Source organism: Canis lupus, chromosome 3 (assembly GCF_048164855.1).
Source record: "Canis lupus baileyi chromosome 3, mCanLup2.hap1, whole genome shotgun sequence".
Taxonomy (NCBI): domain Eukaryota; kingdom Metazoa; phylum Chordata; class Mammalia; order Carnivora; family Canidae; genus Canis; species Canis lupus.
Window position 1 is genome coordinate 79,678,250 of NC_132840.1, and position 13,108 is coordinate 79,691,357.

At 37.0% G+C, this 13,108-nt stretch overlaps 1 protein-coding gene across 21 annotated transcripts in view; it reads left to right on the forward strand.

Moving 5' to 3' along the window:
* The window catches only part of CCDC15 (coiled-coil domain containing 15), an 80,307-nt gene that overhangs the window by 28,451 nt on the left and 38,748 nt on the right, over positions 1 to 13,108 (forward strand). For 16 of the 21 annotated variants that reach the window (XR_012028816.1, XR_012028814.1, XR_012028815.1 and 13 more), the window contains 2 exons: positions 146 to 238; positions 1,952 to 2,055. Coding sequence is in view for 16 of the 21 variants with exons in the window: in XM_072822545.1 (XP_072678646.1) it covers positions 146 to 238; positions 1,952 to 2,055 (197 nt within the window). In the remaining 5 variants the exon portion in view is untranslated. The remainder of the gene's footprint in view (positions 1 to 145; positions 239 to 1,951; positions 2,056 to 13,108) is intronic. The other 5 variants (XR_012028817.1, XR_012028818.1, XM_072822543.1 and 2 more) reach the window with 1 other exon arrangement.

The window sequence follows — 13,108 nt, forward strand, 5'->3', positions numbered from 1 at the left end:
TTTTATTTTATTGATTTTTTATTTGTTTTTATCCAATTGAGGTTAAGGTTGAGGGAGAAAAGAATCAATTGGTGAAGATATCAAAAGCATGTATAGGACTAACTTTTGGCAGTTTAGTCACTTTGTGTGACTGGACTTCAAACAGGTTTATGATGAATATCAATCAAGATTGAACACTGAATTCCAAACTCCCCTGACATTTCAGTCTGGAGTAGATCAAGAAGAAGACAAGAAAGAGGTATGTAATGATAATCGCTCTTGGACACCAATATTTCTACTATAATAGTACATGTGAAATTGGGAATAATTTCTTGTGTTCTTGCACGTTAAGAGCTAATACTGCAAATTCCATGGATAAAGGCAAAGAAGTTACTTGAATCATTGTAATGTGTTGAACTTTTTTTTTTCAGGCTTCTAGGATTTAGGATACCTTAATGTAAGATCAGAGATCTGATCCTAGCGAATTTTTCCCATTAGTATGTATTTATCACAATAACTTAAAGGAAGAGTTTTAACTTATGACTTCCTTTTCATTTTTAAGATTTTATTTATTTATTCATGAGAGACACACAGAGACACAGGCAGAGGGAGAAGCAGGTTCCCTGAAGGGAGCCTGATGCAGGACTTGATCTCAGGACCCCGGGATCACACCCTGAGCCAAAGGCAAATAAATGCTCAGCCGCTGAGCCACCCAGGCATCCTGACTTCCTTTTTTTCCTCCTCAATCTAAAGTTAGTTAAACCAGCAGTTTTTAACACTGCCCACATGCCAGAATCAGATGTGGAGCTTTTTTCGAAATACAAATGCCTGGACCCAAACAGATCTATTAGATCCGTATGTGCAAAGGTAGGTTTGGGGCATCTTGTGTTTTTAAAAAACACCACTGATGCTTGTGTTGGCCTCAGAATTAAGAATCAGCTATTATACTTTTAATAATTTTTACCAGAAGGACATAAGCTACTCAGAGGGCAAAACCATGTCTGTATGTACACTAGTGCCCTTTGAGTAGCTCGTGTCCTGCGAATGTATAAACCCACAGGGCAATAGCACTTGCTTTTATTATATTTGTTCCTCCGCCCTTTTTTTAGAAGTGGGACAGAGGGAGAGGGAGAGAGAGAATCCCAAGCAGGTTCACGCCCAGCATGAGCCCAACATGGGGCTTGATCTTACAACTCTGAGATCATGACCTGAGCTATAATCAAGAGTAAGTCATTTAACCACTTAAACTATACAGAAGCCCCTATACTTGTTCCCTTTTAAAGTATGGTGCTCAGATATTCCTCAGTCCTTCTTCCTTCTTACTATATTAAGCTAGGCTTAGAGTTTACTTTTGTGTTGTAGTTTCAATTTTGAGAGGCACCTGGGTGGCTCAGTGGTTTGAGTGTCTGCCTTTGGCTCAGGTCATGATCCCAGAGTTCTGGGATCGAGTGCCACATCCGGCTCCCTGCAGGGAGCCTGTTTCTCTCTCTGCCTATGTCTCTGCTTCTCTCTCTTTGTCTCTCATGAATAAATAAATAAAATATTTTTTAAAAATTTCTTTTTGAAAATTTAAAGTGACTATTGTTTTTTTATAAAATACCTGTCACATTCTTTCCTTGGCCCTGCTTCTTTGGTACAGATTACTTGGGAACACAGAGTAAATATAGTAACATATCGTATCAAATACAGTTATTTCCTCAAGTGCTCTTGACAAAGGACTATAGTGAGGGCAAACTAAATTAGTACTTCTTTCTCTGATTTGTCTGTAATGTTTAATAGCTATGTGCTTGAGAATATAAAGCTCTTGCTGTATGTGATATTATCCTAGGTCACCATAAAATGGAAGGAAGTTAAGGACTTAATTTCATGTGACTTTTGTATCACATAGTATGTCTGTGGCACAGGCGTATTGTCCTTCCTGGGAAAGTCCTCTGAGAGCCGAATCTTAACAATTTTAACCTCTTTTCTTTAGCGTCAAAAGCAATACCTGAGATATAGACGACTTTTCATGGATATTGAGAGAGAACAAGTAAAAGAACAACAAAGGCAAAAAGAACATCAGAAGAAAGTTGAAAAGTAAGTTCTTTGATCCTTATTGTGAGCCTTAAATTACTAATTAGGATGATTATGAAAGCTAAGTTTTAAAAATAATCAGGCAAAAAAATAAAAAATAAAAAAATAAAAACAATCAGGCAGTGGTTTTGTCTTTTGATCCTTAGTAGAAACAACTTTTTTCATATGGATAGAAGTATGAAAAGGTAATAAAGGTCTATGGTTTTTTTTTTTTTAAGATTTTATTTATTTATTCATGAGAGACACAGAGAGAGAGAGGCAGGGACACAGGCAGAGGGATAAGCGGACTCCATGCAGGGAGCCTGACGTGGGACTCGATCCCGGGTCTCCAGGATCACACCTTGGGCTGAAGGCGGCGCTAAACCGCTGAGCCACCTGGGCTGCCCAGGGCTATGTTTTTTTAATAGACTTTTTTTTTTTTTTTAACTGTTGTAAGTTTATAACAAAATTAAGCAGAAAGTACAGAGATTTTTATTTACCCCCTTGCAGTATACATGGTCTGCCCCCTCCACTGTCAACATCCTGCATCACAATGGTACAATTGTTACAACTGATAAACCTCCATTAGCACATTATAATCCATATTTTACTTTAGGATGCACTCTTGTTGTTATACATTCTTGTAGATTCTGACAAATATATAATGACATATCCACATAATATAATATCATACAGATAAGTTTTACTGCCCTAAAAATGTTTTGTGTTCCAGCTATTCATTTTTCTTCTTCCCTCCCCCCCAGCCCATGTCAACTACTGATCTTTTTGCTGTCTCCATTGTTTTTGCCATTTCCAGAATGTCATACAGTTGTTATACAATATGTAGTCTTCTCAAATTGTTTATCTTCCACTCACTAATATACATTTAAGTTTCCTCTAATACCTTTTCATGGTTTGACAGCTCATTTCTTTTTAGTTCTGAGTAATATTCTATTATCTGGTTGTACCACAGTTTATCCAGTTACCTTCTGAAGGACTTCTTGTTTCTTTTCAAAGATATGGCAGTTATAAATAAAGATGTTTTAAATATCTATGTGCAAGATTCATGTGGGTGTATGTTTTCATGTCATTTTGGTAAATACCAAGTAGTATGTTTGCTGGATTATATGGTAAGAGTATGTTTACTTATGAAAGAAACTACCAAACTTTATTCCAAAGTACCATTTTGCATTTCTGTCAGCAATGAACAAAAGCTCCTGTTGCTTCAGATCCTCTCCAGCATTTGGTGTTAGTGTTTTGGATTTCAGCCATTCTAACAGTTGTGTAGTAGTATCTCATTGTTGTTTTAGTGTGCAATTCCCTAATAACATGATGTGGAACATGTTTTCATATGCATTTTCTTTGGTGAGGTGTCTATTTAGGTCTTTGGCTCATTTTTTAATTGGGTTGTTCTCTTATTCTTGAGTTTTAAGAGTTTTTTGTAGTTCTGGATAATTGTCCTTTACCAATTTTTTTTTTCATAAGTATTTCCCCTCATCTGTGGCTTTAATTCACATTCTTTTGACACTGTCTTTTGGAAAGCAGAAGGTTTTAATTTTAATGAAGTCCAGCTTGTAATTTTTTTTTATGTATCATGCCTTAGGTATATTATCTAAAAAATTATTGCCATACTCAAAGTCACCTAGATTTTTCTTTTTTTTCCTTAAGATTTTACTTATTTATTTGAGAGAGAGCATTGGGGTGGTAGAGGGAAGGTCAGAGGGAGAAGGACAAGCAGGCTGCCCCCTGAACAGGGAGTCCAATGTGGCTGTGTCCCAGGACTCTGAGATCATGACCTGAGCCGAGGGCAGGCGCTTAACCGACTGAGCCACCTAGGCACCCCTCACCTAGATTTTTTTGTGTGTTGTCTCTTAAGAGTTTTATCATTTTGTGTTTTACATGTAGCTCTATGATCCATTTTGAGTTAATTTTTATAAGGGGTATAAGGTCTGTGTCTGGATTCATTTTTCTGCACATATTCATTTGTTCCTACCCCATTTGTTGAAAAGACTATCTCTGCTCTATTGTATTGCATTTGCTCCTTTTTCAAAGATCAGTTAACTATATTTATGTAGGTCTATTTCTGGGCTCTCTGTTCTATTCCACTGACCTATTTGTCAATTCTTTTGCCAATACCACACTGTCTTAAAAGAGAAGTGATGCATGAGAGACTCACTTTAGCTTTAAGGACACATACAGGCTGAAAGTGAAGGGATGGAAAAAGATACTCCATGCAAATGAGCACCAAAATAGAGTGGGAGTGTCTATCCTTATATCAGACAAAATAGATTTTCAGTTGAAAGAGTCACAATAGACAAAGAAGGTCGTGTATAAAGGGGTAAATTAATCAAGATGATATAACAATTATAAATATTTATGCACTCAATATCAGAGTATCTAAATGCAGTGCTCACTTTGGCAGCACATGTAGAGAGTACCTAAGCAACAACAAATCCAAATAGAACTGAAAGTTTCATACCTTAAACAATGGATAGATCATCCAGACAGAAAATTAATAAGGAAACATATGTTTTGAACAGCCCTATAGACCAAATGGGCCTAACAGACATATGCAGAACAATCTATTTAATAGCAGTAGAATACACATTCAAGAACATTCTTCAAGATTGATCATATGCCACTTTGGCCATGACACAAGTCTTTTTTTTTTTTTTTTTTTTTTTTTTAATTCATAGAGACACAGAAAGAGAGAGAGGCAGAGACACAGGCAGAGGGAGAAATAGGCTCCACGCAGGGAGCCCGACATGGGATTCGATCCCAGGTCCTCAAGATCACACCCTGGGCTGCAGGCGGCACTAAACCGCTGCACTACCAGGGCTGCCCCCATGACACAAGTCTTAACAAATTCAGTGATACATTGAGTATAATACTCAATCAGTGTATCATACTGATTGAGTTGTAGTTGTTGAACCTTCCTTGCATCCTTGGAATAAATCCCACTTGATTCCAGTATAAGATCCTTTTAATGTAGTGTTGAATTCAGTTTGTTAGTATTTTGTTGAGACTTTTCACATCGATATTTGTCAGGGATACTGGACTGTAATTTTATTTTCTTATGGTGACCCCATCTGGTTTTTGTATCAGGGTAGACCTTGCAATGAGTTGGAAAGTATTCCTTCCTCTTCAGTTTTTGGAAGAATTTGGAAAGGACTGGTATTAATTTTTTAAACGTTTAGTAGAATTCACCAGTGAAGCCAGGTCCAGGGTTTTTGTTTAATGGGAAGTTTTTGATTACTGATTCAGTCTCCTTACCTGCAGTTGGTCTGTTTAGATTTTTTATTTCTTCACATTTCAGTCTGGATATGTTGCATGTTTTTAGAAATTTATTTATTTGAGTCCTCTTTTTTTTTTCTCCTGGTTAAAATAACTAAGCATTTCAATTCTGTTTATCTTTTCAAAGAATCAACTCTTAGTATCATTGATCTCTACTTTTTTCCTGTTCTCTATATCATTTATTTCTGCTCTGATATTTATTATTTCCTTTCTTCTGGCTAACTTTGAGCTTAGATTGAAATTATATCCAGTTTCTTCCAAACACATTGGTATGTAAGTAGAAATTAGTAACGAGGAAAATTGGAAAATTCACAAATATATGAAAGTCCTGCATTAACAAAATGGAAGATAAAAATCATGTGATCATCTTAATAGATGCAGAAAAAGCATTTGACAAAATTCAATGTCCATTTTGATAAAAACTCTCAAGAAACTGATATAGAGGGAATGTACCTCAACACAATAAATCCCTACATGACAAGCCTACAGCTATTACACTCCACGGTGAAAAGCTGAAATCATGGGGTGCCTGGGTGGCTCAGTTGGTCAAGTATCCAACTCTTAGTTTTGGCTCAGTTCATGATTTCATGGCTCTTGAGATTGAGCCCCTGTAGGGCCCCACACTCACTGGGGATCTGCTTGAAGATTCTCTCTTTTTGCCCCCCCCCCTTACTCGCCCCTGTGCTCTTGTTCTCTCTCAAATATTTTTTCAAAAAAATAAAAGCTGAAATCTTTTCTTTTAAGATCGGGAACAAGACAAGGATGCCCACTCTCCCTACTTATATTCAACTTCGTACTGGAAGTCCTAGCCAGAGCATTTAGGCAAGAAAAAGAAATAAAAGACATCCAAATTGGAAAGGAATAATCAAACTGTAACCATTTGCAGATTACAATATTATATATGGAAAATCTTAATAACTCTACAAAAACTTGTCCGAACTAATAAATGAATTTAGTAACTCCTGTATTTTGTAGGATACAAAATCAATTTACAAAAATCAGTTGTGTTTCTATATACTAACAATGAACTATCAGAAAGAGAAACTAAGAAAATAATCCTTTTTAAAAAAATTTTATTTAGTTATTCATGAAAGACAGAGAAAGAGGCAGGGACACACACAGGCGGAGGGAGAAGCAGGCTCCATGCAGGGAGCCCAACGTGGGACTCGATCCCGGGTCTCCAAGATCGCTCCCTGGGCTGCAGGCAGGGAGCCATCCAGGCTAAACCGCTGAGCCACCCAGGGATCCCCAAAAATAATCCTATTTACAAAACTTCAAAAAGAATAAAATACTTAGGAAAAAATTTAACCAAGGAAGTGAAAGATCTATATACTAAAAGCTGAAACATTGATGAAAGAAAGCAAAGATGACGCAAATAAATGGAAAGATATTCCTATCTCATAAATTGGAAGAAATAATATTGGTAAAATGTTCATACTTTCTAAAGCAATATACAGAGTTAATGCAGTTCCTATCAAAGTTCTAGAGCAGAAACAGAAAAGACCATGCCAAATCTAAAATCTGCATGGAGCCACAAAAGACCTTGAATAGTGAAAGAAATCTTTTTTCTTTGAAGATTTATTGGTTTATTTTAGAGAGAGAGAAAGAGCACATATGCATGTAAAGGGTAAGGGGCAGAGGGAGAGAAAGAATCTCTAGCAGACTCCCCACTGAGTGCACCCCCGCCCCCAACATGGAGCTGGATCCCATAACCCTGAGATCATGACCTGAGCTGAAATCACAAGTTGGATACTCAACTGCATGAGCCACCCCGGTGACCCAGTGAAAGAAGTCTTGAGAAAGGAGAACAAAACTGGAAGTATTACACTTGCTGATTTAAAGCTGTATTACAAAGCTGTAGTAGTCCAAACAGTATGGTAGTGACATAAAACAGATACACAGATCAATGGGACAGAATAAAGAGCCCAGAAATAAATCAGTAAATTTACGGCCAAGCAGTCTGGCACATTTCCCTTACAATGGCAAAAGGATAGTCTCTTCAATAAGTGGTGTTGGCAAAACTAGATATCCACATGCAAAAGAATGCCCATAACTTACACCATCAAAAGTCAACTCAGAATCAATTAAAGACTTGACTATAAAACCTGAAACTATAAGACTCCTGGAAGAAAACATAGGGGTATGCTTCTTGACATTAATCTTGGCAACGATTTTTGAATATGACATTGTAGTAAGTACAGCACCAAAGCTAAAAGAATCAGGTGGAACTGTATCAAACTAAAAGACTTCACTCAGTATAGCAAAGGAGATAGTCAACAAAATGAAAAGGTTACCTGTGGAATAGAAGAAAATGTTTGGAAAGTATGTACCTGATAAAATGTTCATATCTAGGTTGATGAGGAACTTACAGTTCAATAGACCCAATTAAAAAATGGTCAAAGGACCTAAATAGACATTTTTTCAAGAAGACATACAAATGACCAATAAGTACTTAAAAAAGTGCTCAACATTACTAATCAAGGAAGTGCAAATCAAAAACATAATGAGATATCACATCATTTGAATGGCTGTTCTCAAAAAGATAAGAGATAAGTGCTAGCAAGGATGTGGAGAAAAAGGAAACTTGTACACTATTGGTGAGAATGTAAATTGGTGCAGTCACTATGGAAAAATAATATGGAAGTTCCTCAAAAAAGTAAAAATAGAACTACTGTATGACCCAACGATCCCACTTCTGGGTATATACCTGAAGGAAATCAAGTCACTGTCTCACAGAGGTATTTGCACCCCCATGTTCATTGCAAGATTATGCCCAATAGCTAGGACATGGAAAACTTTTTAAGTGTCAACAGATGAATGGATAAAATGTGGTACATATAAATTGGAATATTATTCAGCCATGAAAAAGGGAAATATTGCTGTTTCTGCCATGGATGAACCTTGAGGCTTTATGCTAAGTGAAATAAATCAGAGAAAGAAATATGTTATGACCTTACTTATGTGGGAAACCTAAAAAAATGAACTCATAGAAACAGAGATAGATTGGTGTTTGCCAGGACCTGGGGGGTGGGGGAAATGAGATGGTGGTGAAAGGCTGCAGACTTTCAGTTATAAAGGAATTCAGGGATCCAATAATGTACAGTGTAGAGACTATCATTACAGTACTATATCATATACTTGACATTTGCTAAGAGAGTAGATTTTATATGTTCTCATCACACACACAAAAGGTAAGTGTGAAGTGAGAAAAGTTTTAACTAATACCGTGGTAATCAGTCCACACTTTATATGTACATGAAATCATTGATATATATTGTACACCTTAAAGTTATACAATGGTTTTGCCAATTATTTCTCAATAAAGCTGTGGGGGAAAATGTGAATTCCAGAGCAAAGACCTCACTTCTGATCCATCCCTGAGAGTGATTCTGCATTTATTCAGCAAACATTAATGTGGCATTTTTCATATCATGGGACTGTCCTAGGCATAGGCAGTACAAAGATAAATATAATGTAGTTCCTCTTCTTGAGGAATCTAAGGTGGATGGGGGAATAATTGTATATAAACAAGTAGTATAATTATTACAATAGAAGAATTAGGAAAAAAAATAGAAGAACTAGGTACAGAGTCCCTGTGAATACAGAAGAGGGATTACTGATTCCATCTGGAAAGTCAGAGAAATTACTACATTTCTGTTGGCCTAGATGGATAAATATGTGTTCATTGGGGAAGCAGATAAGGATGGTGAAGTAGAAAAATAACCATAAACTGAGAGTGGAAGCAAATAATCGTATTCATACAGAGTTTTATAATTTAGAAGGGCTTTCATACATTATTTCATTTGGTATTTTCCAACAATCAAACATTTATTAAGAGTATGGCACATACCGGGTAGTGCATTATATGCTGAGAATATTAAATACGAATATGTGGTAGGATAGTGGTTCATAGCATAGTCTTGGAATCAAATAGCCCTAGGGTTAAATTTACAACTTGTTAGCTGTATAACCTTCAAAATGTTTCTTTCTTTTTTTTTTTTTTTTTAAGATTTTATTTATTTATTCATGAGAGACACACAGAGAGGCAGAGACACAGGCAGAGAGGGAAGCAGGCCCCGTGCAGGGAGCCCGATGCGGGACTCATCCGGGGACTCCAGGATCACACCCTGGGCTACAGGCGGCGCTAAACCATTGCGCCACAGGGGCTGCCCTGTTTCTTTATTTCTGAGATTCAGTATTTTTAATTATAAAATGAGGATTATAATCCCTGGCTCCTAGGTTGTTGCTAGAATTAAATGGAGAAATACATGTAAAATACTTAACATTGTATTTGGCACTTAATAAAAACATGATAAATAGTACCTTTTATGGCCATGATGATGATAGTGGTGGTGGTGGTGATGATGATGATGATAATGATGGTGATAGTGATGATAATGGTGGTAAATAGGATGATCACCAAAGGAGGCCAGACAAACAGAAAAGAGATGAAAATAATAATTATAATGCTACATGAGAAGTAAGGCAGAGACAGTCTCAGGAGGTCAAGAAAGGCTTTATATATAGATAGGTTAATACTCAAGCTGGATCTTGAATCATGAACTGGAATTTGCTAGATGGTTATAGAAATTAGTATGAAGTATAAGATATGTGTGGCAAATGGTATGAAAACTGGGGGAGGCTAAATTGGTGGAAGTAAAGGGGCAGAGGGGCTATCAAAAGGCTGTTGGAAGATTTTAAGACTAAGTCTTTTGTCAGATTTGTGTTTTAGAAAGATCATTCTGGTCAGGAGAGGACAGAAAACTAAGGCAGAGTCTAGTTAGTAAGTTATTTTAGTAGTTAAGGTAGGATATGATGGAGACATTGGGAACAGAGTCATATATTTAATAAAATTAAAGAAATAGAATCCATAGGACTCAATGACCAGTTGGGTTTGGTGTTGAGAGGAGTCAAGGGTAGTTTCTCACTTTATTCTTGGATAACTAAATGGTAGGATCATTAACAGGTATGCAATGGCCACAGAAGAACTAGATTTGACAGAAAGCTAGCAAGTTCAGTTTAGGACATTGAATGTGAGAAGCCTGTGGAACATTAAGGGAGGGCTGACTTACACACATTTGGGAATAAGGAACTAGAGTTCTGGCAGCAATGAGAACTTAAGATTTCTTTAGGAATTTTCAATATTTGTTTCAACATGAATTGGGACTAAGCACAGAGCTACTTCTGAGGGACAGATAACCAACAGGAGCTTTCGTTGGTCTTTGGGCACTGAATTAGCAAAATTGGAAACTTTGAGGAGTCTCAGACACTTGGTTAGTTTTCTCCTCAAGACATTTGCCAAATCTAAATATGTGCAGTAAAGAAGACTAAAGGTCTAAGTTGAAAACTTCTGGGAAGCAGAGAAAAATTTTCTATAATGTTATAGTACATCTGGAGTTCAGGACCCACCAGGGTGAAAAAGGGGAGCTTGGACCCAGTGAATATCCCAGTTTTCAATCAAAAAGAGACTGAATAGTGGGCAGCCCAGGTGGCTCAGCAGTTTAGCACTGCCTTCGGCCCAGGGCGTGATCCTGGAGACTCCGGATCGAGTCCCACGTCGGGCTCCCTGCATGAGCCTGCCTCTCCCTCTGCCTGTGTCTCTGCCTCTGTCTTTCTCTCTGTGTGTCTCTCATGAATAAATGAATAAAATCTTTTTAAAAAAAGAGAGACTGAAGAGTTCTACAGGAACATGGAGAGTTCTACACTAACAAGATGGTCTAATGGTTCTAACCAACTGTAGAATAAGCCTTACCTAAACTCTAAAGCAGCCTTGATTCTGCTGAGTGCCTGACTGGAATAAGGTGATGAACCCCGCATTCTCTGCCTAGCAGAGATAAGGGTGAGCTTTTTCTGGTCATAGATAACATCATTTGGAGTTTCTAAATTTTTTTTTTTAAGATTCTATTTATTCATGAGAGAGAGAGAGAGAGAGAGAGAAGCAGAGACACAGGCAGAGGAAGAGGCAGGCTCCATGCAGGGAGCCCGATGTGGGACTCAATCCTGGGACTCCAGGATCATGCCCTGCATTGAACACAGGTGCTAAACCACTGAGCCACCAAGGGATCCCCTCTAAATTTGTTTTAAAACAACATTCAGCATTCAATCAGAATTTTTTAGGCATGTCAAGAGATAATACCAGATGACCAAAAGCCAAAAGGAAAAGAAACAACAGAAGCAGACTCACAGATGATTCTGTATTGGTATTAGCAGACAAGGACTTTAAAACTGTTGACTAATATACTCAAGTAAATAAAGGAAAAGATGAAGAAAAGAGATGAAGATATGCAGAATTTCACAAAAGAACTGGAATCTATAAAATAGAATAAAATAGAAAGTCTGGAGTTGACAAATATAATCTTAAAATAGGAACTCAGTAGGTACACAATGAGATACCACTTCATTCTCATTGGAATAGCTTTAAAAAAAAAAAAAGAACAACGAACTTAACAGTACCAGATATTGGCAAGGATATAGACTAGTTATAACTGATGTATTGTTTATGAAAGTGGAAAAGAGCATAACCCCTTTGGAAAACCATTTAGTATTTTATATAGTGCAACATACATCTACTACTAGATATTTCCTCAAGGAAAATGAAAACATTTATGAAAACACTGAACAATGATAAGAATATATTCTTTTTATGTGTCCATGGCACACTTACCAATATTGATTATTTCCTGGGTTATTTTTCAGAGTATATTCTCTGACTATAGTGATGTTAAGTTAGAAATTAATGAGCAGTACGTTTTAAAAGAATTCTGAGTCAAAGATAAAGTTACAATGGAAATTATTAGGAAATGCTTTGAAGGGCAGCCCCGGTGGCGCAGCAGTTTAGCGCCGCCTGCAGTCTGGGGTGTGATCCTGGAGACCCGGGATCGAGTCCCACATCGGGCTTCCTGTATGGAGCCTGCTTCTCCCTCTGCCTGTGTCTCTGCCCCTCTCTCTGTTTCTATGAATAAATAAAATCTTAAAAAAAAAAAAAAGAAAAGAAAAAACGCTATTTAAAAAAAAAAAAGGAAATGCTTTGAAGAGAATAATAAGGAAGGTAAAACATATCAAAACTTGTCAGATGTAGCTAAAGCAGTGCTTAGAAGGAATGTTGGAGCCTTTAATTGCAATTATCAGAAAAAGTAAAAAGACTAAAAATCAATGTTTTAACTTTCCATCTCTAAAAAGCTAAGAATAATAGCAAATCATACAGGAAGAAAGAAGTCATAAAGAGCAGGAATCAGGGGCACCTGGGTGGCTCACTTCGTTAAGAGTCTGCCTTTGGCTGGGGTCATGATCCCAGGGTCCTGGGATTGAGCCCTGCATCAGGCTCCCTGCTGCTCCCTGCTCAGCAGGGAGCCTGCTTCCCCCTCTCCCTCTGTCTGTCACACCACCCTCCCCCCCGCTTGTGCTCTCTCTCTCTCTCTCACTCTGTCAAATAAATATATTAAATATTTTTAAAAAGTGTTTTTTTTTAAAAGAATGGAAATCAATGAAATAGAAAACAAATGTACAATAGAGAAAATCAGCAAAGCCAAAAACTGGTTCTTTGAAAATTTAGTTTTGCCAGGGATATACCACCTTTACTAATCAGTGAAAAAGAAAAGATGGGAAATACTACCAATATTAGGAATGGAAAAGGAATCATTGCTACAGAGCCTAGAAACATTAGATGATAATAAGAAGACATATGAACAATTCCATGCTAAAAAAAATTTGATCATTTTGTTGAACTAGACAAACTCCTTTAAAAATAAAAAACCAAACATGGATGCAAGAAGAAATAGAAATC